The sequence below is a fragment of the Rhipicephalus sanguineus genome, chromosome 6, assembly GCF_013339695.2.
Source record: "Rhipicephalus sanguineus isolate Rsan-2018 chromosome 6, BIME_Rsan_1.4, whole genome shotgun sequence".
Classification (NCBI taxonomy): Eukaryota; Metazoa; Arthropoda; class Arachnida; order Ixodida; family Ixodidae; genus Rhipicephalus; species Rhipicephalus sanguineus.
In genome coordinates, this window is record NC_051181.1 from 38,389,026 (window position 1) to 38,417,023 (window position 27,998).

At 43.9% G+C, this 27,998-nt stretch overlaps 1 protein-coding gene across 1 annotated transcript; it reads right to left on the reverse strand.

The window, feature by feature from the left end:
* Window positions 1-26,354, reverse strand: LOC119395716 (uncharacterized). Its single transcript, XM_037662727.2, has 5 exons — window positions 26,072-26,354; window positions 24,480-24,599; window positions 19,185-19,293; window positions 11,776-11,899; window positions 1-217 (listed from the first exon to the last, which is right to left on the reverse strand). Exons 1-5 carry the CDS (start codon window positions 26,192-26,194, stop codon window positions 46-48), a joined length of 648 nt encoding a protein of 215 aa, XP_037518655.1. The 5' UTR covers window positions 26,195-26,354; the 3' UTR covers window positions 1-45.
* Window positions 26,355-27,998: the final 1,644 nt, after the last annotated feature.

Here is a 27,998-nt window from a genome sequence, read left to right on the forward strand (position 1 = left end):
CCAGATATAAACCATCTTTATTATGCATTTAATTTACAAAGGTTCTTAATGACTGACTTCACTTGTGTCCTCGCTTGATGACACGTCATAACCTTCAAGCTCCTCGGCACTGCTGTACTGAGAGTCTGAAGCGTCATCTCCCAGCAGGTGCTGTACCGATTTTAGGAACTCCAGTTTATCACAGGCCTCTGCGATTTCTCTCTTCAGTTCTTGAATCCTAAAGATAAGAGATACAGATAAAGAAAATTTGCACGTGGCTTCTGAAAGCAACGTTTACATCTGCAACCACTGGCCTACATACATTCTACTTTGGGCGCACACGCACGAGCGAAAGCACACACAGCATGTCACAAGACCCCACATCTGCCCGGTCTGCCATTGTGTGTTTTCTTCCTTCATTCAATTGTGTCGCTACCATGTAGTAGACTTGCTGTCTATGTAGTCTGCACATTTCTTCATTGTTTTCATTCGAAGCAATAAACCACACACACTTTCACCAGGTTTACTGTCTCGGTTACCTGTGCTTCTCGAACACCATCATGCACAACTTTGCAGAACTGTTGAATATTATTGCGTACGCACGTACGAGTTTGGCTGACATGTCAGGAGCGGTTTTTCTTTTCTTTTACTTTGACTGAAATTTAGGAATGGGCGATACGAATTTAGATTATTCGAAATTTCGAAGTATTCGAAATGAACGAATATGGTATATATTTCACCGCACATAACTCCCTGTAAAGATGGTTTCACGCAGCGTCTGGTTGCTGTGCCGTGAAACCACCCATCCAGGGAAAATCTGCACTGCCGCGAAGCCACACTTCAACGTTAAATGTATAATATATATATATATATATATATATAGATATATATATATATTATAATATATATATTATATATAATATATATATATATATTTGTTTAAGTTTAATAGCCTATACAGCAAACCTCGGTGATACGAATCGCGCGGGGTTACCAAAAATATTCGTATCATCCGAAATTCGTATCACCAGAAAACGAAAAATTAGTAAGCGACAAAAGAAAGTTGGCATACGTTTTGATTTAGTGCTTCTCAGGGCCCCAGCGACGTCATGAACAGCTCTGAATGATTGCCAGTAAAGTTTTTAGACGTCAGCGTATCATACCTGTACTCGTAAATATACGGTGCATGCGCGCGTGTGTAATTAATGAACGAGATGTGTTGTGCCCCGTGACCGCTAGTAGCCCCTTCCTAATCTTACTACGCTTTTCTGCATGACACCAGGATACTGCGGCGAAAGTGACTTAAGAAGCGCTTTGCACACGATAGAGGCCAAGCTCCTTCGCCAAGACTGTCCGCTTCGTCTCTTGGGGTCTACGTCCGTCTTTAATGGGACTTCATGACGGACCCGCAGCCCAAGTTTCAGTCTTGTTTCATAGAACGTCTGATTGCGGGTACATGGCTTGCATCGACGTGGCAGGCACGTGTGGAGCACTGCACGGGCCCGGGCCGGCCCGAAAGCCCGGGCCCAGCCCGGCCCGCGGGCCGGGCCGTCCGAAGCGTTTTCCGGCGGGCCCGGCTGGGCTCGGGCTTGAAAGTGCGGGCCCGGGCCGGGCCCGGGCTTGAAGCCGCGGGCCTGGGCCGGGCTTGAGGCTGCGGGCCGGGCCGGACTCGGACCCGCTCATTAAAAGGGGTAAGTCGGGCCTTCGAGCACACGCGAATGTTATGCATTCCATGGTCTAAGGTATTACTGTGCCAAGCTGAAGTGACACGTAGCACTAACAATGGGCCAGATCACGGTTGTTTCCCATGGGAGGCATAAAGATTTCGGTCTTTTATTCGAGGTTGACACATACGATAATTTCATTTATTCCTTGGTATTACGTGCCAAAATCACGATATGATTACGCGGCACGCCGTAGTGGCACCGGATCAATTTCGACCACCTTGAGTTCTCTAACGTGCACCTAAAGATACGTATATACACGGGTGTTCTTGCATTTCGCCCCCACCAAATTGCGGCGCCGTGGCCGTTGGGAATTGAACCCGCTCCTAGGACTTAGAGCGAAACACCTTAACCGCTGACTACCACCTGGGCAAAGCAACATGTCAATGCATGTACACCGGAGGTTCCGTCCATCGCCCGCTACAAAGCGCACGCATCATTAATAATCATCAACTAATATCCTCTAGCGGGCCCGGGTCGGGCCTGGTCATGAAAAAGCGCGCCTGGATTAGTTTAGTAACGAACGCCCGGGCCCGGGCTTGGAACGATCGGGCCCGGGCCGGGCTCGAGCTGGGTACGGTCAAGTACGCCCGGGCCGGGCCGGGCTCGGGCTGGGTCGGTCATGTACGCCCGGCCGAGCCGGGCCCGCGCTTGGAACCACGGGCCGGGCTGGGCTCGGGCTTCATAAAGCGGGCCCGGGCCGGCCCGGGCCGTAAAATCCGGCCCGTGCAGTGCGCTAGACCCGTGTAACACAGTACAAAGAACGCTGCTGCATCGAGCACAGAGCACCGCGTACAACGCGTCGGAAAAAAGAAAAAAATGCGTCGACCGTCAACGTCAATCTGTAATTCTAAACGCGAAGGGCCTAAGGCCTGATGGTAGCGCGGGCGCGCATGCCCGCGCCCGCGCGTGATTGCCGGGTCTTCCGCGACAGTGCCGGCAGCACCTGTTCGTACCTGTGCGCTAGCGTGCGTTCGTATCAAACGTCGCGGGGTGCAAATCGGTTCGCACAACTGTACTCCAATACATTGCCAGGCTAATGGGCCTTGTCCGGGACCACAGAAAAATTGGTATCACCCCGAAATTCGTACGAGCCGTGATCATATCGCCGAGGTTTTACTGTAAGCTTACATACGCTAAGTCTAGTAATTTTTAAATTTTAACATATTGTACCACTTATAACTTGTACCCTACTGCTATTCAAATTTTTATAGTATTCAAGGTTTCATCCACTTCATTTCAAACCAAAAAAGTTACATTCTCTCATACCTAGTTCCACTTCTTAAAAATATTGTGCAAGGGTCATGACGAAAATGCTAATTTTTCTTAATAATATGTGGTGAGTACTATTCGAACTATTCGATTCGAAATTATTCGACCAAATTACTATTCGCTTCGAACCTCAAATTTACTATTCGCCCATCCCTACTGAAATTGTGTATTTAGAGAGGGGGAAGGGGTGGGGGTTTGCTTGTTGGCAAAGAAATGAAAAGGCAAGTTAACATAAAGATCCCTCTCTTAGGTTCACTGTGGGGGGTGGGGCTGAGAGAATTTTTTTTCCCGGCTTGCACCTGTAATCAGTCTAGCCTATGAGATTAGTCTTGATATCAAATGGTTACATTAAAGCGTCCCTGCAACACTTTTTGAACATACTCAGAAAATGCTTCCGAAGAGTAGTCAAGGCTCCTGTGAAAATGCGTGGCAGCTATAGCAGCACACCACGCACCAGGTGATCGGCAATTTCGTTTCACAGGCAACCAAAAATCGCTTGCTCTCCTCTCAGCAAACCATATAATTCAAGGGACAGGCACAGCCAGTGGCTGATTTCAATATTTCCAAAGCATCATGATTCATGAAATCAGGCACAGCTTTTGGAGAACACTGAAGTCCACAGGCAATGGGCACTTTCTGCGAGCAGCACTGCACACTGCAGCAGCGGCATCGCTCGAAAGCTGCAGTAGCTTACAGAAGCAGTGCATGTAAAACACAACCGCTTCTGCAAGTCACAGTGTTGCTCAGCTTCCACAACCGGTACAGTGCCATCGCTTGCATGTGAAACATCAAGGAAGTTAAGACTAAGCGGGAGTGTCGGGCAACACGAGTGAAGGCAAAATACCAATGTCGGCCCAACATCTGATACTCCTATCAAACAGCGCATTCAGTGCAGGCAAAGCTATAAAGCAACGCCAGTACATGAAGATGCCCAAATGTGTTTAGCTAACACGCCAATGAGGCTTCACAGAGCATCACATTACCAAGGCAGGCAGCGTGCCATAATGCTTTCTCCTCCTCAGTTATGTGAAACACGTGTTAGGGCCTGTCCCTCTCAGGCGCAGTGTCCCCACATGCGGATGCAACTCGTCTTTGCCAGATTTTGATTAATGGCCCAGAAAGAGCAAGATATTGTGCATATGTTGAATTGAACCTCCTGCATAGTCAATGTGTCTTCGCTTAACCTCAATGTGCTACACATGATTGCGGTCAATCACATTACTGAAGGCGCTACAATGTTCAATGGGTAGTCCGATATGTTGCGTTCCAGGAGCAGTATCAAAAGTATAATTTTTCTTTGCTCGGAATCAATACAACCGAAAAACAAAATTCACATGCATTTTGAGGCCTTCATCTGATCCTAATAACAAAAACATAGAGTGTGACTTTCTGCAGAATAAGCCGATTCCTATTTAAATGCTAATTAATATAAATTACTGAGACTTTCACAAAACATATAACCCCTTTTTAAATATATATATATACAATACTGAGTGCCTTGGAATAATGTCATAGAGATCTGACATATTTGCAGACAGTCCATCATCATTTGCATACATATCCTGCACTCAAATGGCATCAATTGAAATCGGATTTTGGCTGGCTGTCTAGCTCACGATATCTATTATAATGCAGCTGTGCTGCATTACTTGAATTTGCTTCTTAGTCATGTTTTTTTTTTACTGGGTTGAGGCCATCTATGTATAGGTAGATTTATGCCCACTCTTATATAATTGGAAGGAGTGGCCAGAAACCAGGAGTCTCCTGGGCAAATCGCAACAGTTGGCAGGCATGCAAATAACTGTACTTGTGTTTGTGTCCCTTCAGGTCTTCACGGTGAATGTCTTACGTCTGAGGTGAACTGGCAAGTCATACAAACAAAGAAAATTATGGAGCTGACCAGACTGAAAGATCAGCTAATTTTTGGTGTTCAAAGTGGTGGTGTAATCAAGCTCGTCGCTTGCACATTTTTTGTTGCAAACGTTTCTCATTGTTCCAGGAAGTATGATACACGCTCCAACATTCATGTATTCTCGCCAAATAATTTAATACCGCCTCATTTATGTGAACGCCTTTCGGTTTTGGTTTCTGGAAACCGAGTTGGACAGTGATGTCACAGTAGGAAGCTTGAATATGCGGGCCCTCAATGGTGAAGGTAAAAAACCTCAAGGCACTGCGCCAACCAAAGTGAAAATTAAAACACACAGAAAAGGACGTTTCGGCTCCCACAGAGGAGCCTTGTTCACAAGTGAAATGAAAAACATGTGTCAAGCAGTTCGCCTTATGTACGCTTGAATACGTCACGCAGGCAGCGCGCATAAACTGCTGCGATGCACGCAGTGCTGCATCGTCTGCTCTCGCACACACACGCAAGCAACTGTCCGGATGCCTTTAGCACCCGCTAAAATTCTCTAATAGGGAACTAGCATGTACAGTATTCCGGTACACGCAGAGATGTTTCCAGAGTACTACTGGGTTACCGGACAATGGCATCGACATCTTGTGACGCTTTGTGCAACGGCAACTATAGGTGCGTTCCTTTGTTTTCACTGAGTGATCGTAGCGAAAAAATGTTTAAATAGACAACGCATTCGGAACTACTCCACTGGAGAGAATGTACACCAGAAGAAAAGTAGAATGCATTAGGTTTCTGCAACAGCCGTTCTGTGCTTGCCTGGTTCATCTCAGCGCCACCAGGTGGCCCCACCTATCCAGCCTCTCACATTTACAGCTACAGCAACCCGGTATGCTAAAGCAAAGAAGTATGCAAACGAAGTAAACTTTTCTAATGTCACCCTCGCAGGTTCATGTGACGATGCAAAGCACTTTGCAAAATGCAAGCAAGTTTGGCTACTTTGGCAACAAGCTCAAAAAAAAAATTAGTCTAGTTCGCAGCCTCTCTCGGCTGGCCACAACGCAAGGTACTAACCACTATACGATCACAGTTGTTTCCATCTCTCGGCTTGCCTGGTGCAATGGAGCTGTGGGTCACCGCTCATTGCATGTCACTCTAATGTGGTCTGACGTCATTCAAACTTTCGTCACGCTTCCAACACAGTGGCGTCGGTGTCAGTCACGCTAGCGAAGGGTCTCAATCACGAGAATGAGCATTTAGGCACACTTTGGAAGCGAATTAAAATATATTCTAAACGTTTGCTGTGCCCAACACTTTCTGCTGAGTGTCCTTGCATACAGAGGAAGCCTTCAGCAGGCTTTTTATAGCGTCAAGATTTGGTGCCACCACTCTTAACTGGGGAGAAAGAATACGCAAGGCCATACACTGTAACATTTATTTTTGTTTCTTTCCATTAATTTGGTGTGTTGTGACTACAGGTGTGCGAATAGTGAATTTTAGAACCAAAATATAATACGAATTGAACAGTGATGACGAGTCGAATACGAATACTACTTGAATAGCAAGGCAACCATTTTTAAAACAGCCCTTGATTTCCATAAAATTTTATTTGAAGTGAATGGTTTCAGACATTAACAAGAGAACATTACGATTACTTTTAAATGACAAAGATTGCCATGGTTATGTAAACTAAGGTGAGCTCGTACAGCAGTGACTGGAGCCTTTGAAATATTTTGTGACTGTAGGTTGGAACACAGCAGCCCTTTATCCACTCCCCTACTTTCGTTTTGCCATGGCGAGGGTCTCATCCAGGAAGACCTAGAGCCTTTAGGTAGCATGCATGGGTTTATTGGTCAGTCGCCACCTCGTAAACAGACCATGTGCTACATGACTCCAGTTGGCAAAGAGTGTCCTATACTTGCCACCATGACTATGAGTGGCGCTGGCTAACACTTCCAAGAAATACACACGCAGAAATACCCAAGAAAGTGGATGGAGGAACAAATGCTGATGTAGCTCAATTGGTAGACCATTGAAGTAGGTGGGATCCAAAGGATGTAGATTTGGTTTATACCAGCAGTAACTTGTTTTTTTGTCCACTTTAATTTCTTTCCATTTATGTCAGAAGTACTACACTACCATTAAACACTACAAATAATGCCTGCTATGCCTTCCTCGCCTCCTATGCCTTCACTGTCTGCTGCCTTTATTAAGTTGTGTCTAACAGAAATGAGCCCTTGATCCCATACTTTTGCTCTTAAAGTATTCTAGGTGGTACTTTACTTAATTTTGATGTTTCTTTCATTCAAAAGCTGGCGACAATGTCGAATCGAATACCACACATACAGCTAAAAATGTAATGATACAGACAACTGATAAACCAACTATCATACCGTGGGCCTTTGCACAAAAGAGCCTTAACACCGGTGTTGAATATATTGATTCTGCAACAAAACTTTATCGAAACGGGACACTTGCATTTGTTCATGTAAATGTATATGCAAGAGCTTTTGAAAGGTGGTTCTGATGTATTGCCGAAAACCCAACCAACAAATTCTTCGTACTAAAATTCTTGTGCCAAGCCCTCAAAAATATGACATATGATTTATGACATTTTTCCTTTAGAAACCTTTAAGTTCTAAAAAAATGCCCTCATCCAGTGGTCTATACAGCGTCGACAGTCCTGTGCCAACCTGTGCTACATACATCTCTGTAATTCGATAATGACCCTGTATTGACCCTATAATGACCCTATATTGTTTCGTCACAAAGTGACTACCTTTTTTCATGACTAGTGGCTTCTCATCATCATCATCATCAGCCTGTCTACGCCCACTGCAGGGCAAAGGCCTCTCCCATGTTCCGCCAATCAACCCGGTCCTGTGCTTTCTGTTGCCACGTTATACCTGCAAACTTCTTAATCTCATCTACCCACCTAATTTTCTGTCTTCCCCTCACGCGTTTGCCCTCTCTTGGAATCCAGTCAGTTACCCTTAATGACCACCCGTTATCCTGCCGACGTGCTACGTGGCCGGCCCATATCCATTTCTTCTTCTTAATTTCAACTATGACATCCTTAACCCCCGTTTGTTCCCTGACCCACTCTGCTCTCTTCCTGTCTCTTAAGGTTACACCTATCATTTTCCTTTCCATCGCTCGCTGCGTCATCCTCAATTTAAGTTGAACCCTCTTTGTAAGTCTCCAGGTTTCTGCTCCGTAGGTAAGTACCGGTAAGATGCAGCTGTTATATACCTTCCTCTTGAGAGATAGTGGTAGACTACCATTCATGATTTGATAATGCTTGCCGAATGAGCCCCATCCCATCCTTATTCTTCTAGTTATTTCACTCTCATGGTTCGGCTCCGCGGTTACTACCTGTCCTAAGTAGACGTACTCCTTTACAACTTCCAGCGTCTCGCCACCTATCGCGAAGCGCTGTTCTCTGCCAAGATTGTTCCACATTACTTTAGTTTTATGCATATTAATTTTCAGACCTACTCTTCTACTTTCCGTATCCAGTTCAGTAATCATGAGCTGTAATTCGTCTCCCGCGTTACTCATCAATGCAATGTCATCAGCGAAGCGCAGGTTACTGAGATACTCTCCATTAACTCTTATCCCTAATTCTTCCCAATCTAGGGCTTGAAAACCTCCTGTAAACACGCGGTGAATAGCATTGGAGAGATCGTGTCTCCCTGTCGTACGCCCTTCTTTATTGGGATTCTGTCGCTTTCTTTATGGAGGACTATAGTGGCTGTGGATGCGCTGTAGATTTCTTCCATTATGTTTATATAGGCTTCGTCGATGCCCTGATTCCGCAGTGCTTGCATGACTGCTGATGTCTCCACCGAATCAAATGCCTTCTCGTAATCTATGAAGGCTATGTATAGGGGTTGGTTGTATTCCGCGCATTTCTCTATCACCTGATTGATAGTATGAATATGGTCTATTGTTGAGAAGCCTGTACGAAATCCTGCCTGGTCCCTTGGTTGATTAAACTCTAATGTCGTATTAATTCTGTTAGTAATTACTTTTGTGAATAGCTTGTAGACAACGGACAGTAAGCTGATGGGCCTGTAATTTTCAGGTCCTTGACGTCCCCTTTCTTATGGATCAAGATGATGTTGGCATTCTTCCAAGATTCTGGTATCCTCCCTGTCGAGAGACACTTCGTATACAGGGTGGCCAGTTTCTCTAACATAATCTCTCCACCGTCTTTCAACAGGTCTGATGTTACCTGATCCTCACCAGCGGCTTTGCCTCTTTGCATTCCCTTTAGGGCTTTCTTTACTTCTCCTGTTAATACTGGTGGGATGTCAGATTCCTCTGGGATATTACTGCTTCTTACGTTATCATCCTGACTGTCTCGGCTGCTGTACAGATCTCTGTAGAACTCTTCCGCTATCTCAACTATTCTATCCATATTGGTTGTTACCTTCCCATCCGTGTCCCTTAACGCATACATTTGATTTTTGCCTATGCACAGTTTTGTCTTCGTAGCTTTGAGGCTTCTTCCGTTCTTTAGAGCATGCTCAATTCTCTCCATATTATACTTTCTTATGTCGGCTACTTTACGCCTATTGATCAACTTCGAAAGCTCCGCCAGCTCTATTTTGTCTGTTGCATTTGAGGCTTTCATAGCTTGACGTTTCTTAATGAGGTTTTTCGTCTCTTGGGATAGCTTACCAGTGTCCTGTCTAACGACTGTACCCCCGACTTCCACTGCACACTCCTTGATGATACTAGTCAGATTATCATTCATTGCGTCAACGCTAAGGTCGGTTTCCTCGGTTAAAGCCGCCTACCTATTCTGAAGTGAAACTCTGAATTCCTCAACTTTCCCTCTCAGAGCTAGTTCATTAATCGGCTTCCTGCGTATCAGTTTCTGCCGTTCCTTCCTCACGTCTAGTTGAATTCTAGATCTTACCATTCTATGGTCACTGCATCGGATCTTGTTAACTACTTCCACATCCTGTATAATGCCCGGGTGGTCGCACATTATGAAGTCTATTTCATTTTTAGTTTCGCCATTAGGACTCCTTCACGTCCACTTACGAGTAGTCCGTTTTCTGTAGAAGGTGTTCAAGATCCGTAAATTATTGCGTTCTGCGAACTCTACTAGTAACTCCCCTCTGGCATTTCTAGAGCCGATGCCATATTCCCCAACTGCATGATCTCCAGCCTGCTTCTTGCCTACTTTTGCATTAAAGTCGCCCATCAGTACAGTATACTGTGTCTTTACCTTACTCATTGCTGATTCTACGTCTTCGTAGAAGCGTTCAACCAGTTGATCATCATGGCTGGATGTAGGCGCATAGGCCTGTATCACCTTCATCCTGTACCTCTTATTAAACTTAATCAAGATACATAACACCCTCTCATTAATGCTATAGTATTCCTCTATATTGCCAGCTATATTTTATGAATAAGGAACCCCACTCCTAGTTCTCTTCTGTCAGCTAAGCCACGATAGCATAGGACGTGTCCGTTCTTCAGCACTGTATAAGCCTCCTGTGGCCTTCTAACCTCACTGAGCCCTATTACATCCCATTTAACACCCTCTAATTCCTCGAATAGTACAGCTAGACTCGCCTCACTAGATAAAGTTCTAGCGTTATATGTAGCCAAGTTCAGATTCCAATGACGGCCTGTCCGGACCCAGAGATTCTTAGCACCCTCTGCTGCGTCGCAGGTCTGACCGCCGCCTTGGTCAGTTGCTTCGCAGCCGCTGGGGACTGAGGGCCGAGGGTTAATTGGTGTATTCGTGTGGGAGGTAGTGGCCAAGTACTACACCAGGGTGGCCAATCCTGCTCTGGTGAGGGAGTGCATTGCTGGCTGTGGTCGCCAGTGAGGCTGCACCCCAGGCCTTTTTACACAATTCCATCATCACGCGGATTTTTTTTTTTTTTTAATCCGGTTGGGAATTGTCCGGCACCGGGATTCGAACCACGGACCTCTTGCATGCGAAGCTGATGTTCTACCCACTACGCCATCGCTGCAACAGTGGCTTCTACTTTCCATTAAATCATATACATGCTCCTCGCTAACTACTGTATAATTTGTTGTACTTAAGTGATTTACTCTTACAATTGAGTATCTCTGCATTCTGCTTATTAGTTGTATGTCACGTTTGCTCTCGCTAACACTTATATAACGTTATTTTATAGTTTTATGGAGCATAACATGTATTCGTTTTAATGCTTCCACTTATGTGATCTTATACACTGTATAATCCCCCCCCTCACACATTACTCCTGCTGGAGCCTGTGGGTGTTTTGTGAATAAACTGTGAATAGTTAGAAGACAAAAAATAGACTTCTCCCTGTTCCGACATTTCATTCCTTTAAGCTTTTCCCTCCAGTGTGAAAATTAGTGAAAAATTTTTTTAAAATACTCAGTACTTCAAATACGCCCTATTCGATTTCAACACCGAATTGACTAGAAGGCTATTCATATTCAATTCATTGTTTGCAATTTTCGAATATTCACTCACCCCTAGTTGTGCGCAATTCAGAAAGAGCTGCCTCCCCGCTAGTAAAGGTAATGGCCATGCAGTGACATCGATAACAACTGTGGAGCACAGTGGAAAGATTTTGCTTACAAAACATGGTATGCACAGCTGAAAAACGAATGCACAAAGCCATGAAATTCTACACCTGAGGGTACAGATATGGCAGCAAAAGACTCGGGAAGGGAAAGGCAAAGAAAAAACAACTGGACTCATCAGCTTCACCGTATCAGTTCCAGAGCCTCGCCTGTTAAACAGCTCGTTTTCTGATATACTATAACCATGCAGTGGACAGAATAACATAGTCTACAATGTCTGCATTTTGAGGAGCATTTCGAAAAATGCCTTTCCTCCTTTAGGCGCCTTAAGTGCCAGTCTGGACAGAGCATAGTATACTCCAAAACACAGGTTGCAAAAGAAGTGCAACGTTTTCGCACCTTTTCAAATCCTGTAGGCCTCTGTGAACTGCAGGAATGATCTTCATCTGTGCCTTATCAAGGGACAGCTCGCGGTGCCGCTCAGACTGTGCATTCGATGCACTCATTTTTGAGTGCAAGGTCTCTGCAATGACGAAACACACGAGTCACTTGAAAGTGCTAAGCAAATCACTGACGACAATGCCTCTAAAATGACACCCCTGGACAAAGTGCATCTGTTAGTCTATCCATATGTCTGACTGGTTTGTGTTCGTTGGATACTGTCATCCGTAGGATTTCATGCAGTTACCTAGAGGGAAAACTAGCACTGCGATGTCGCTGTATGCATGGGATTGATGGAACGTGTCAGATTTTGATTAGCATCGTTCAGGAAGTGCCCAAACGCCTAAAAGATAAATCTTCCTAGAGGTATGGCTTGCATCACAATCATTATTGCAATAAGACGGCAACTTGGGTGAGTTGGTGTCGGTTCATATTAGGTGTAACAGCGCACCACAACAAAACAACTGGACTGAAAGGTGAAGAATGACAGACAGTCCAGTTGTTTTGTTGTGGTGCACTGTTAAACTGTAGTATGAATCCTTATTGTGCTGAATCAGCACTTAATCAGCTTTTTTTCCTGGCCTTACATTGAAACAAGTTTTCTTTTGACAGGTTCTACTTTCATGTGCAATTTTATGAAATGTAAATAGTAGCGACTGTCTGCTAAAATTAAAACACAGATGACAAAGTCAGCATTCACTCTGTTTCTTCCTTTTGCAGTTTGCTTATGCAGTGCATGTCTGTACACTTATTTTAAATATTATACGGGTGAACGAGATCAGTTTATAAAGGTTTTGTTTTCATGAACCTTTATTTGTGAGGCTGCATCCCCATTTTAAGCCAAGCCTCAATTAATGCCAGCCAAAACAAGCCTCACAGACACATACTACATATCCCCTTCAGCGGCGGTGTGTACAATTGTAAACATTAACTTTGGAAGCTCGTCACACACCGTGTGTTTCTTCAAATGGCTTGAAATGCAGTGTGCACATTCGTGCAGGCTTCTCGAGTCGACAACTAGTGGTCATTTAACTTCATTGTGCTGCGCATTGCTGCAGAGTATCACTATGCTGTAGACACTACATGCTTGTGATGCGCTGCCCGAGGACACGGATCAGAGAAAACGAGGAAAACAACACAGGGTGATGTTTTCCTCGTTTTCTCTGGTCCGTGTCCTCCGGCAGCGCATCACAAGCATGAAGACATACTAACTAGCTCCTATTGCCGCCTTATTAGACACTACCTTGAACGACAATCGTTCGGTGCACCACTTTCCAAGACCAACGTCAAGAGCTTTTTCTTTTTTGCTCAAAACAAATACAACCAAAAAACAATCTGTGCATGCATTTCAGGCCTAATATTTGATTCTTTTTATGCAATGACTGAAGCTGACTGATTGAAGAATTAAATATTTAATTACACACTAATTAAGATTAATTACTGAAACACACACAAAACAACAAATTCCTTTATTTCTTTCTTGGAATGTAATACTGAGTGCCTTGTAATCAAGACATACAAATTTGACAAATCTGCAGACAGTGCATCATAATTCGTGCCTGAAGGGGATATACAGTCATTACCATAACGGCACAGTGCGCCAGGAGAAAAACCGCGTAGAGGGTGGTGACCCATTTCCCTCTATGTATCACTGTGAGAAACTGTGCTGTCAACAAAATGTTGAGAATCATTTCAGAGAGGGCAACAAAATAAAAATAAGAACTCATAAAGGCAGAGCTAAAAATAAAAACAATACATCAAGAGGACACATGACATTTATGGCAATGCATGTCTGCACCATGCTCAGAAGCACGGACATCAAATACGACAGCAGACCTCGGCAAGTTGTTCCTCTTTCGAATTGCATACAGAAAAAAAGTCAGAATCTAAATGTGTTGCTGTGGGCATTATGAAACAGGAAAACAAAGCCACAATTTATTCAATGACTTCTGTCTTGCTGTGGTATGTAGATATTTATGTAATCGATTTTAAGATCTTTGATCATCTGAAACAATGTGTCTATTAAAGAAACTTGATGCAGAGTCTCTCTTGGGAGCTGTCTAAGTGATGCATAAGTGCTTGCTGCTAATCCCCGGCTGTTTCGACATCGTATGATGCTGTGTTGAGGTGAGTAGTGCACTCTTTGTTCCAGATGACATCCCGTGTCGTATGCCTTGCATTTTCTACACTTGCTCTGAGTTATGTCCATAGACTTTTCTTTTAAGAAACTATGACTGTGGTCTTCCCTGGAATGTTGCTGCCGGGTGGCATCAGCATAGAGTCTTTCACCTTCTTTCTAGTGTTTGTCAGCGTCCGGAATGGGAAGTCAAGTGTCTGACATTAAATCTTCACAATGTCGGAATTTTTCTAATGTGTTTGATCCTTGATGTCAGCATTTCGTATCGCCCTAGGGAGGGTCTTTATGCCACCATCAGGAAATATTTCAACAGCACCTTTACAGAAGGCATCCTTCTACATACATTTTATATTGCCGGTACAACGCATTCATGCGGTTGAGATATGTTCACCTTCTGCAGTGAGTAAGACACTAGTCTTATGAGCATGTGGTCGTAAGTTTAAAACCTACCACTGCTGGGAAAATCTTGTTATTTTATACTTATTTTTTTATAGCAATTCGTCTTATGTGACAGTGGGGTGAACGAAAGAATATGCAGATTTCTTACTAAGTCAGCATATACATTTAATATTCCTGTCAGCATTAGCAGCGAATTGAAACTAAAATTTGTGTTACGAAGTCTCCTCTGCAATGCCTGTATAGTGTAAAATGTACCCTTCCTATTTCAAAACGTTGCTCATTTACCACAGGATTGCCAGGTTTGGCTAGTTTGCACCAATTGGCTACTTTCTTAGGCTGGTGGCACAAGAAAAGACGTCTTGGCTAATTAGCTACATTCTGGCTACCTTTCTTGTTCCCTCGATTTTACCCAAATTATGAATATGTGGTAACGTCACAGCAAATGGCATTCGAGTATGCACTGTCAAAACACAGTGGCAAAGGCATGTTACCAGCTCCTAAAATAGAATAATGCACTTGTATTACACAAAAGCGAAGGCTTTTGTGCATGTGGCCGGGACTCGGGAACAACTGATGCATGGGGCATCATTTCACAGACCACCTATCAGGCCCGCAGCAAGGAATTTTTTTCAGAAGGGGGGGGGGGCACTTGCTGAAAACCTTGACTATTTGAGAAAAACACCTATTTTCTTTATTTATTTTCACTAAAGCAGGCCCCTCCATCAAAATTCCAAGGGGGGGTGGGGCCCACCCTGGCTACAGGCCTCCCATCAATGCTGCTGTACACAACTTCAAACTGTAATTGGAAGTGAAGAGGACAATCAAAAGTGCTCTGCGCTTGTCAACATTTAAAAATTCGGTATCCGTCTACCTGCTTGCGTTATTCCCTAAGATTAGGTACAGGTTAGTGTTCAAGAATATTGACTACTTGGACTTCTATAATACAACTGAACCCCTTTGTAAGAGCCATGCACCTGGGAGCAGTTCTTGTCCCTTACATGAGGTGTCTCTTATAAGCAGGGTACCGCATTTACATTATCTGATGAACCCCTATTTCGATGTTGGGCACAGTGGTGTCTCTTATAACGTGTTCTCTCTCACAACAGTGTGTCTTATAAATGGGTTCAACTGTAATAATGATGTCTGGGGTTTTTAGGTGCAAGAACCACAATATGCTTATGAGGGACGCCATAGTGGAGGGCTCCGGAAATTTCGTGCTCGGACTTGGTCATCATTCCAGAAATGATAGCAAAAGTGACTACAATTTATACCTTAATCACATCAACAGATTTGGGCACACTAATGTCACACTCCTTTTTATTATCACTGCAAGACTGTTACTTCTGGTGCTCTTAAGAAAATCTCGCGCAGTACGCGTGAACAGAGTGTCATTTTTGCAACAGCTCAAGAAACTTCCGTCATCCTACACAAAATGATCGCTAAGGTAGTCAACTTAAGCTTGAATATGAAGAATTGTGATTTTAAAGTATTCATTGTGTACTTATTTACATTTCCAACGAAAGGCTTTTGTCATACAAATAAAAATGACGCAGTTATTTTCACACTCACGTGGCTACTTTTGGCAACATTTTTGGCCTTTCACTTAAGTTGGCTACATTGTGGCTATTTTCTGGCTATTTTTTGTTTTCAACCTGGCAACCCTGATTTACCACGCCATGCCCAGACGTTTAAAATTTCTTTCTACAGGAGACACTGCAACAAGTGTACAACATAATGCAATCTGTCTGTAACCTGCTGAAAACACATATATTTGCATCAAATACATGTAGAAAAATAATAGTATATAACAGTAAGTATCATTACTTGTGACGCGCATGTGTGCCTACCTGCACAAAGCGAGAAAGCTAAAGCAGCAAAGGGCAGTACAGTTGCTACAGTTTTCACAGAACGCATGGGTGCACGGTCACCTTTCACCACAGTGATCATCAACCCTTAAAGGCCTACTACAACAGAGTTCTGCATTTATAGTCTCACTAGTACTATAGTATGCATTACATCAACAATTTTGGAAAACTGGAGCACCGGTAGCTGCTTCAATCTAATTATTCTTCGCTTCGAAGGTCTTTGACTCCTGTCTTTGGAAGCTCGGTGACCAAGCAACATTCTGTAAGACATCGTAACACTTTGTATTGCCCATGCACCTTCTATGCTCTCGGTTCAGAATTAGCAGTATTGTAAATAAATAAATAAAATTTCTTAACAGCCTTTAGAGAGCATTACATGTGCTAACCTCTGAACATGAACATTAATGCAAATCCAGCAAGTGCAACAACAGCGAAAGGGAGGATCACACGAATCTTTTTGTAGCACTCAAGCAGCAGCAAACTTCAAACAGGAAACAGTGACATATGACAAAACATTCTTACATTGCAGTGACCTTAACAGTGGCTTTGCTACTGCCCCCTTGGCAAGTTTTCTAAACAAACTTATTCAAAGCAGATACACTATGGTTTGCATCGTTTATTGCACAGCCACAATAGGGAGGAATGGGTGCCATCACAATTTTTTTTAATGCGAAGCATTTCTTAGCAAACTTCTGCGACTTTGAGCGTGTCCGTCCGTCCGTCCGTCCGTCCGTCCGTCCGTCCGTCCGTCCGTCCGTCCGTCCGTCCGTCCGTCCGTCCGTCCGTCCGTCCGTCCGTCCGTCCGTCCGTCCGTCCGTCCGTCCGTCCGTCCGTCCGTCCGTCCGTCCGTCCGTCCGTCCGTCCGTCCGTCCGTCCGTCCGTCCGTCCGTCCGTCCGTCCGTCCGTCCGTCCGTCCGTCCGTCCGTCCGTCCGTCCGTCCGTCCGTCCGTCCGTCCGTCCGTCCGTCCGTCGTCCGTCCGTCCGTCCGTCCGTCCGTCCGTCCGTCCGTCCGTCCGTCCGTCCGTCCGTCTATCTATCTATCTATCTATCCATCCATTACATTACATTACGTCCGTGACCTCACTCTGCACCATCTTTCAAGAGTTTTATACCGTTTCTTTCAAACAGGATGTGCTTGAAAAACGTATGGCAACACTTGCAAAACTGTAGACTGAAGTGGAATTTGTAAGCCTTTTAGCCCTTTCACTGCCGGGTTTCTTTAGGCACCGCTCTGCGCTCCTTTCCGTTTTTTTTTGCATGTTATGTGGAACTTTTGTGTTAGCAATGCAGTAAAGTGCTCTTCAGGACATGTAAACATTTTTATTGGGGATTATCTTGACAAATGAAAAGTACCGCTGATTACAAGCAAATCAATCAATACAAGAAAATTACAAGCAATGAACTAATTAGTAAATTATAATTAGTCATTAATTCAGAGTGGCTGAGCCACCACTTATCCATTTTATTTGGAGTCCAAATTAATCAACACCTCCTGAATTTCTTTGTCTGTCAAATAGCGCGTGCACATGGCACACTGACTCGCCATGGCTGTATTGCTGAAGCGCTGGCAATGAGACGCGAACCAACGCTAATGTGAAAGCATGCACACCATCTGTTGTCGAAAATTCTGCTACGAGTCATATATCTTTATATGTTCCCTCCATAGACGGCGGGACACATGAGCATCGTTTTCTTTTACATGAGTTGTCTCACGAGTGGCAGGGAGGCAAAACGAGTATACTCTGGATTGGCAGGGCGTGTGTGGTCGGCCGAGTTATCTCGCAATTGGCAGTGAAAGGGTCAAGGATTTCGCAAAAGTAGCGCAGACGTGGTAGCACAGCATAAGGTCACGTACAACCCTCATGCTCAGTGGATGCAAAGCAATCCCTAGCACGAAAATCTCCCCATGATTTTTTGGCACTGCACGGTTGCTGCCTAACCGCAGAGATTGTCACGATCAAGCTCACAGGTTCTGCGTAATGTCTGGGAAGCTGTAGTCACAGCAGAAGCGGTGCACTACAGTAGAGCATGTTACGGCATCACTTTGGCTTGTGTATCATTATGAAGGTTGCCCATTGGTAACTGAAGAGCGACGCAGCATGACGCAACAAGGTGAACGGCAAGCCGAGCATGTCAAACAATGAGGACCTCCGCTTACTTCGATCGCAATTTATTTTCATTATCTTGATTGCTTTCCTCTTAAATACTTATTATGGTGCGAGATCCACAAAATATTGAATCCTGAATTAACTGGCTACCTTATGATTCTGTCTTCAAGTCAAATAGCTGCTGTTCATAAATACAAATGGTATTTTTCTAATACTTCATATTTCTATATGTTAACAGCACAAAAGCAAATGCTAATTTCATGCACAATAATTTTCATCCTCGTGGGCATAGTTAGTACGAGCACAAAATATATCAGCTTGTACAGCACAGAATTTACTTCACTCTAACAGCTAGACTATTACAGTGAATGGTGGTCATATTTGTCCCATTCGCGAATAATGCTGAAATTGCGATCAAATTGTGAGCATTGTAAAAGCAGCTGTTCAATATTAATAATAATAATAATATCTGGGGTTTAACGTCTCAAAACCACGATATGATTATGAGAGACGCCGTAGTGGAGGGCTCCGGAAATTTCGACCACCTGGAGTTCTTTAACATGCACCTAAATCTAAGTACATAGGCCTCAAACATTTTCGCCTCCATCGAAAATGCAGCCGCCGCGGCCGGGATTCGATCCCGCGACCTTCGGGTCAGCAGTTGAGTGCCATAACCACTAGACCACCGTGGCAGGGCAGCTGTTCAATATTGAAATACTATCATATATATATATTGTATTCTTATTTTTGCACTATTTGATTTGAAGAAAACACCCTGCATACACATACATATATGCACGCATGCGTATGGTACTGAGCATGTGATGCCGAAACACAGTAGGCAAGAGGAAGACTTGCCTTTATCAAGAGGCTCGACAGTTCTGATCGCCACATAGCCAGCTTCTGTGTGCTTCTTGTTCTGTTCGGCTACACTTGTAATCACCTGGCCAATGTTGCCGTGCAGATTCTGTAACGTCAATAAAACGACAAAGCGTGTGAGCAGTGATGCCAAAGGCAATGAACTCGCTTTGTTTGCCGAGATACTAGCTTTCTTTTTTTTCGTTTCATTTGCAGATTCTGAAGATACAACTAAAATGCTTACTAACGGCTGCACACTCTACAAACACACGTGCAAAACAAATCCCACAGGCATGAACTGCACCATGATTTCTAAATATCTTCTTTAACATGCAGCTTCTATCTAAATATATATGAAAAAAGAATGTTTAAAGGGCATCCGTGCAAACTTTCAAAGCAACCGTACTACACTTCGAGGATGAAAAAGAAGTGCAGAAGAATTGTGAAGGCAATGAGACAGGACTGGTGCTTCCACCAGTTCTGCGTTACTTGTTTAATCGTTTTTTTCTGCCCTCCTGTTGTGTCCTCATAAGTTACAAACTAACTCGCTTAAAAAAAATTGTTTCCTAAGCCACAATTCCACTTAACATTAATCAACATCAAAAAAGAGTCATTTAATAAGCATAAAGACTGGGAACCATGCTAAAATTTAATACAGTACTTCAGTTGCACCCGAAATGCTGGACGTAGCATCGACTTGTTGCAATTACTATGACATGATGACAAAGATAAAGTCGTGGACATCTTGAATAAAGCATCACACTCAGTCTCAATGCCCCTATGGAGTGCAGCCACGGCAAGCCAGCTTATTAGCCGAACAAGGAAGTCAAAGCATGGCTGTGTCATCTGCTGGAAATAGTGCTATATCCACCATGCCAAGTTTCGCATTACAAAGAAAAGGTCAAATGAGATGCAGCATGACGTCGATGTCATACTGTAAGGCAATGACTTCTCCGGAATGAGCACAAAGAACACATATTCCTGCTTGAAGGCCTTGCCCATGATGAAACTCTCTATGATGTATCCTACCCTTCTAATTAAAATGCCTTCGCCTACAAACCATTCATTGGTAAAGGACCACTCCATATTCTGAAGAAAAGAACAGCTTAACATAGTGAGTTTCAATAACGTTTCTGGTATGAAAATTATGAACATAGTATAACAGCTACTGCTAGGTAGATTCAGACATGTCGTTATGACAATGGCATTCAAGCAGGAGAAGTCTGGCACTCATTCTTTTCAGAGATCAAACTCATTCCCATCAACGGGTTGAAAACACAAATTTTTAGATAGTAATATCTTCTAACCTGCGAACTTTAAAATTTGTAGATGCCCCAAGGCCATGACACTGAATGGTGAGGAAATTGACAGCACAGTAATTTGGCCGTTACACAGTTACATCTAGCACCCATTGTGGAGCATAGCAAAGTTGAAGACAACAAGGTGTGATGATAATTCCAAGGCGACTAAACTAGTTCATTCCTGTTAAAGGAGCACTGACACAAAATTTCGAAGGCAAGATAACCTGTAGGATCAATTTGTGTGGACACACGCATAATCTACGAAATATTAACAGATAATATAGCCTAGAACATATTTAAAATCACGTTTAAAGTGCGCGTCGCGCTACTACACGCGAAACGCGCCTTTGGTGTTCTTGTAAACAACCAACCACCACCTGCGTCACGAGTTTGCGTTGGCTGCCACGATTGTCGCAGGCGCTCTCTCCCACTCTCTCCTAACAGACCTTTCCAACGGAAAGAAGGGGAGACTTGCACGGGAGTACAAAGGTGCCTTGGCAGTGCATCTTGGGGGGTCACGCATATTTACGTCTCAGAGGGCATTCTAGCAGCACCCAGGAAACATTCGTTGAAAAGAGTTGCCGGCGCGGTGCTCATGTGCACGCGGTTTTGTGTGCTCATGCAGCCAGCTATGTTTACATAGCAGCCACTCTGGGTCCCGCCTCCCTCGGTGCTCTCTGAAACCGAAACTGTGACTGGGTGCTATAAAACCGTCTCCAAATAATTAACGGTGGTGCGCTCGAGCAAACGAGCTTTCCAGCTGTGATAAGTGGGTCATTAACTACTTATCGCAACAGAAAAAACAAGATGCAAAATTTTGGTGTCAGTGCTCCTTTAGGGCAAATTTTATCATAATTGCCTTTTATTACCTGTTCATTTCATAGTTCAGTTTCTTTTCTCATTCGAAGCACATCATCAGCCTCACTATACCCAGTGAAAGGCAAAGGCATCTCCTATGCTTCTCCCATTAACCCAGTCCTCTGCTTGCTGCAGCCATGTTATCCCTGCTAACTGTCTGTGTCCATCTGCCACCTTCTCTTGAAATCCACTCTGTTACTCTTAGTGGCCAGCGGTTACCTTGGCTTCTCACTACAAGTCCCGGACATACCCATTTCTTCTCTATTTCGACTAAGGTGTCTTTAAAACACGTTTGTTCCCTGACCAACTCTGCTCTCTTCTTGTACCTTAACATCGAACTTATCACTTTCCATGGCTCGCTCCATCTTCAGTTTGAGTCAAGCCCTTTGCGTAAGCCTTAAATCTCTCCTTCACAGGCAACTGTCTGTAAGGTGCAGCTGTTGTGTACTTTTCTCTTCAGGGATACCGGTAAACCACCCTTCACGACCTGATAATATCTGCCAAATGCAAAAGAAAGCCAAAAACTGGACAAGTTGGTATGGATCCGTAATATATGAGGAGCACTAACTGCAGACAAAGACATACAGAGTGCTGTGTTCTTTGTGTCTTCATCTACTGTTCATGCACTTCATATATTATGGAGCCAAATTCACTCCATCCCATTCTCTAGTTACTTCAGTCTGAAATACCCCATTCTTATTCTTCTAAGAAGACTATAACACAGTGTGACACAGGATGAGTAAGGGAACGCAGCACAGGACTTGTCCATTGTCACACTGTTTTACAGTGTTCTTATGGTGTACCGGCCAACCCCACAGAACACTTATTTTTCTAGTTACTTCAGTCTCCAATACCCTCAGACACAAGCGCATTGTAAAAGGAGTTGGCTGCAGAGGAGCGGCAAGTTATACAAATTCTAAAGCAGAATATAACAAAAAATATTGGCAACACAAAAACTACACGATACAAAGTGACTCGCTACACGGTGCATACAATGACAAAAAAATGCAAACAACGAGCGCTTGAACTATGGACTATGATGGAAACAAGACTAGCAGGAAGGTGGTTCCAGTCACATGTGGTCTTCGGTAAGTAAGTTGCCAACCATACAGATTATCTCAACTTGAGACGCAATCTATATAAGTTATTTCAATGGTCCAATGAATGGCTCATGACACTTAATAAAACTAAATGTAAGAGCATGCGAGTTCCTCGCCACACCACTACCCACTCTCCACATAGTTACTCCCTCAATATTCCATTACAATTTCAACTAGTATAACTACATTTGTGTTCCTGTTTTTCTTATGCTTTCGTGGAATATGTTGTCGAATATGCAACGAATAATGCTAACTGTTTGTTTCGTTATCAGCTTCCAAATTTTTTCACTGCCCCACCATCTCTGAAGTTAGCACTCTGCAAAACCTCGGTACATTCTGAATTAGAGTACGCATGCACCATAGGAGATCCTGCTCATGCCAATCCCTTTTAAACTCTCGAAGCCATTCGGGATTGAGACGCATGTTTCATCTTATCAAATTATGGGTTTATGGCATTATTTCTCAAGTTAAGCATAAGCGATTTCTAGCTGACTTTGAGGATTAATTGTGAATTCCAGGCTGTGTGCTGCGCTGTAATGTTAGGCTCACATGTTCTTGAGCCTTGACTACCGATCAGCAGCGTTTCTTAACCATACTGAAAAAGTGTTGCAGGGCCCTTTTAGTTTTCTCGCAAGATATATCATTACAACAACCATTTGAAGGAAGTCCTATTTCATTCTCTTTGTTACACATCATAAAAGACGAATTATTGCAACTAGATAGGCCTACCATATTGTTCCACACTCGCCATCATGGCTGCGAGCAGCGCTGACTAACACTCCCAGGCTTTGCTTGCACATAAATACCCCGCAACGTGGACGAGGGGACGACCGCCACTGTAGCTCAATTGACAAGAGTATCAGGCGCGTAATCCGAAAGTTGCAGGGTCAGTCCCTGCCGGCAGCAAGTTGTCTTTTCGTCTACTTTCCTCACATCTACAGTACATTTAAAACAGTACAGTTAACGTCCCCTATACTTTCTTTGGCTTCATATCTGCTGGTTTTCATTAATGCTCGGTCAAAACTGTGCAACAACTCTTTTGTTCCTAGAAAAAGCGTCACCTAGAAACATGTTCCCGTCACTTATGCTAGCACAACGGTTCACTATGAGTTTAAGATCGTCTTACAAAATGCCTTGATTTTTTGGGAGTTTTTTTCCAACTGCATGTATAACTAATTATTCTCCCACTCCTTTCTGCAGCACCTTCAGGCTCTCAAAGTATTTTTAATAAGGGACACTAAAGAGAAAACAGATTTTTCTTGTATTAGTAAATTACTCTTTCACAATAGCAAAATCGACACGCGTACTGTGAGGAGGCGCTTATAGTACGTGAGAAAAAGCGCAAAAAGAAAATGCAAGTTCCCGCACCAATGGCCATGACGTCATAGATTTTGACAGCGCCTACTAGAATGTACATCACTTCTAATCGGTAAAAATGAAGTATATTGTCCTCTGAGGGGGCCAGAGACTTAACATGCAATGTTTTAGTTAATTTGGTTGGGCCAACATCGCCAAAATATCAAAAATGCACTTTGAAATCCGTGACGTCACAGGTGGAGATTACAGCGCGAAATTTAAAAACAACACTTTGACTTTGATTTTCTGCTCTATTGTTAAAACTATGGTGGTTAAATTAACGACATTAGAGCTTTCCGAGTAAAAATTATCAATTTAGGCCAATTCATTGTTTTACTTTAGTGTCCCTTTAAGTAAATAAATAAATGCTGCAAATCGCCTTGTGTAAGGGAACTGCTTTAGGTTATTAGCTTTGGTAAAATCAAGGTCAGTTAAATACACTGTTTTAAATTGTGTTGTGGCATTGCAATTATGCTTTTAAGACAAATTACTCCAGTTCCTCGCACTTTGAGAAGTGTTCAAAGCAGTACTCGTGCTCCCATCTCTATTTGTCTGTATTGCAGTGCCAACTGATTGCTCAATGGCAAATGCCAACTGGCCCAAACCTTTCACCTTACATCAGGCACAAAAGAACTAAGGGTAACCAGTGCCAAGTAATTCAGGAAGAGGAGGCTACGTACCATGTTCTCCAGATCACCTTTCCGGGCCTTCATCTCTTTGAGAAAAACTGCTTGGCATTTCAGCTGCTTTGCCTTGGTCAGAGTTTCGTATATCGTGCCAATACATTCCTGTGTCAAGGCCTGTAATTCAGATGGTACAGACGCTGCTCAAGGAGATACAGCAAAGACTTGGGCTAGTGTGCACACAGTACTTGCAAGGGAAACAGCACTCAGATACAAAAGACAAAGCGGTGAGACAAATAACAGTGCCGCTGCGGTTTTTTGTACTACTTCCTCCATCTCTTTCTATGTGCGGTGAAATACAAAAAAAATGCTTTTTGTCTTCCATACACTTTGTACATAACAAAATTTTGTTCTGTTGAAACTCTACATTTCAGGCAAAGCATGGTCACCGACAAAAGCACACATGTTTGCGAAAAAGTGAGCTAATGGTGGCAAGGCAAAACAAGTAAGATGCAAGCACAAAACCGAAGTAACGTTGGCAGCAGAAGGCTTTGTCAAAACAGCCTGCTAGCGACAGAACCATTCAGAACTTGGAATGAAAGAGCCGCACTGATGGAAAGGTTGCTTCACTTAGTGAATTAACGTGGCGCACTGTTTTCGTCATGAACCCAATGTCTGAAACCATGTAATCCGACTGCATGACTTGACATTAAAGAATATTACACACCTACGCATGCAAATTTTTTAAAAAACGACTTCCATAAGATCATCCTTGTTTTGTTAAATATAATCGCACTCACCATGGCTGTTCATTCTGGCCTAATAAGCAATGCCAAGTTTTCACAACAAATAGGTAATTTTTATTACAGATTATAACGCATTGAAATTAATGCTGCTTTCCACTGACTATGCCAAAGCACAAAGATATCCCTATCTGAGGACACACGCTATGACAAAAAATTCTTTTAACTACTTCTCAGTTTTACAGCCTTGCTAATTTCTTTGACTTCGAATTGAAACTGACTAATACTGATTAGAACCAGCCACTATTTTTGCTCCTTAACTAGCCCCCGCTTATATATATCAACACGAAACTCTCGATTAATCATATGGTCAAAATGACCGCACATGCATCTCAGAATCTGATACGCAATGAGGATGAAGCTCGAACTGGCAATACCAGTTGGGCACGCAATGAGGAGCTATTAGAATGGTCCTACCTCAAAGTGGTCCCATAACAACGTCAGATTCAAATGCTCAATATAACAACTGGACTTATAACCACATTCAATTTCCAACGGGCTTCCAGTTATTAGCAGTACAACCAACTGGACTGCAAGCGTTCCATTGGGGGGCAAAATGAAAAATTTTGCACCGATTGGCGCGACCATTTCGAACCGCAACATTCAATTTGTGTCCCGTTGCTAACAAATTGTACAGCCGATTTGATCAATTGATTTTGTTTCTTTGACTTGGTTGGCCTCTACATAACTTTGCAAGAGACGGCGGCCAAATTCACTGCACTTGACACAGCAGGGAAGCGAATACGCTGGGAAGCAAGTACGCTGAGAGACCGCGACAGCTAGCTTTAACAGGCCACAAGAAAGTCACGGTAAGTAACAAGGTGTGCCCCCGAAGCGCGAACTTACCGCTTTTCTTTCCTTGGCGTTCTGTACTTTTGCCTTCATCTCTTTCACTTCAGCAACAGACTGCAAGTATCTCACATAAGTAAAAAACGCCTCCTTTTCTTCCGGCGTCCGAGCCTTCGCCATGTCAGCTGTGAAGCTGTTATCCGCGCAAAAATTAGACTCGGAGGCTGAAACTACCTGAAACGAGTGGCTACCGATGAAACCATGGAAAATGAAACGCGCCTCAAATAAAAAAGGCAGAGACTGCTGCGCCGCGCGGTGCACGAGCCGCTCCCACACAGAAACGACTCCTGCACCGCACGGAAGTGACGTCATGCGTTTTCCGGTTAGGCGCGCCGTTTGAATATGCCGTGAATTCGCCGAGTCGGCAAGCGAGTATGCCCCCCCATCGGCCTCCCGTCAGCCGGACTTGCTGCTGCTGCGCTGCTGGTGGTCCTGTCTGCAGGCCCTTTGATATTAGATGTTTGATGATCAGATGCAGCTGGCTGCATCGGTTTCTCCGGCATCCGCGTCAGGAATGTTGATTTGCACGGCTTATCAAGGCTCCGATGACAGGACGTGGTCTCAGAACTGAGTCACTGGGCGCCTAGATTTCGCGAACGGCTCGTGGTGACGTACTATATCGCGATGAAAAGAAACGCGAACTGCGTAAAGCGTGGCTTCGGAGCAGTCGAACTTCAGCATGCTTTCAAATATTGCTGGGCGAATCTGTGCTTTCGGCCGGCGTCACAGTAGCGCTAGAATATTGCTCCGGCTGGCGCTGTCGCATTGCGTGTGTGTTCCGAGTGCAAGGCATGACTGGTAGATGATAACCATAACAAATAATGACGGACAGGTTTCCTGCCATCATTTTTTAGCAGCTAGCAGTCACTGTTTCTCTTCGCTTCTTGTAGCAACGCCGAATATGCAAAACGAAATCTTATGTCTCTCAGTGTACCGTTGGTACCGTCACCGCGCGCCTCACGAAGTAATCGGCAGACTAAGTCGCTTCAAATACTGAAGTGTCGACATGATGCTTTAGGCTACACTGTACTCTAGGCGATCAGCACTTGATAAACGATGCCCAATGGCAACAGCTGACTGCGTTAGCCCACCTACCTACAAAACAGTGCCGCACAGTTTGTCTGCCTTGCTGAATAACACGGCCGGTGACAGCACAGCATGATTGACCTAGCAACGGAATGAACGGCCGCTACGTGTTCGCACTTTGCGAAAAACCTGCAGTGCAGGAGCATTGGCCATCGGAGACCACAGGCTTAGTAAAAACACTTCGCAGCCGCACGGGGATTTTTTGTGCGTCCGGACATTCACACGAACTGTGCAACATTTATTTCATCGTCAACCTTACCCTTCGCGACAAGCACAATGGGGTACTCGGTTGCAAGGACACTTTCACCCTTGACAACACCACGTTTTGACATCGCAAACTAGGAAATGCAGTACTTCCAACAGCAACGCAAAATCCGCAGAACATCAAACTCTGCCGCACATCAATTTTCTCGCGGCTGATATATGTTTGCCTGCTGTTACTGTAACCATGACTGTAACCTTTCGCAGCGCCCCCTGGATTTAAGGTGGTTGCGATATGTCAGTAACAAATATACATTAAATAAATCGTCAAACACGTTTTGTTTAATATTTTTGTAGGTTTAACACATTATAAAGTAATAATCTGTCTATTTGAGTTGTTTTAAGTTAACTTTAAAGAGGTGACGTCACTTCCGTGCGGTGCAGGAGCCACTTCTGTGTGGGAACGGCTCCTGCACCGCGCGCCATAGTAGCGATAGCGATGCCTTTTTCTTGACTCGTAGAAATACGGGACCAAGAAGTTTTCCTAATTAATTACGTAGGGCCGCTATGGATTCCATATTTTGTGAGGAAGCTCCTTTTACGTCTTACAAAAACTTGCAGTACGAATCATCAGGTT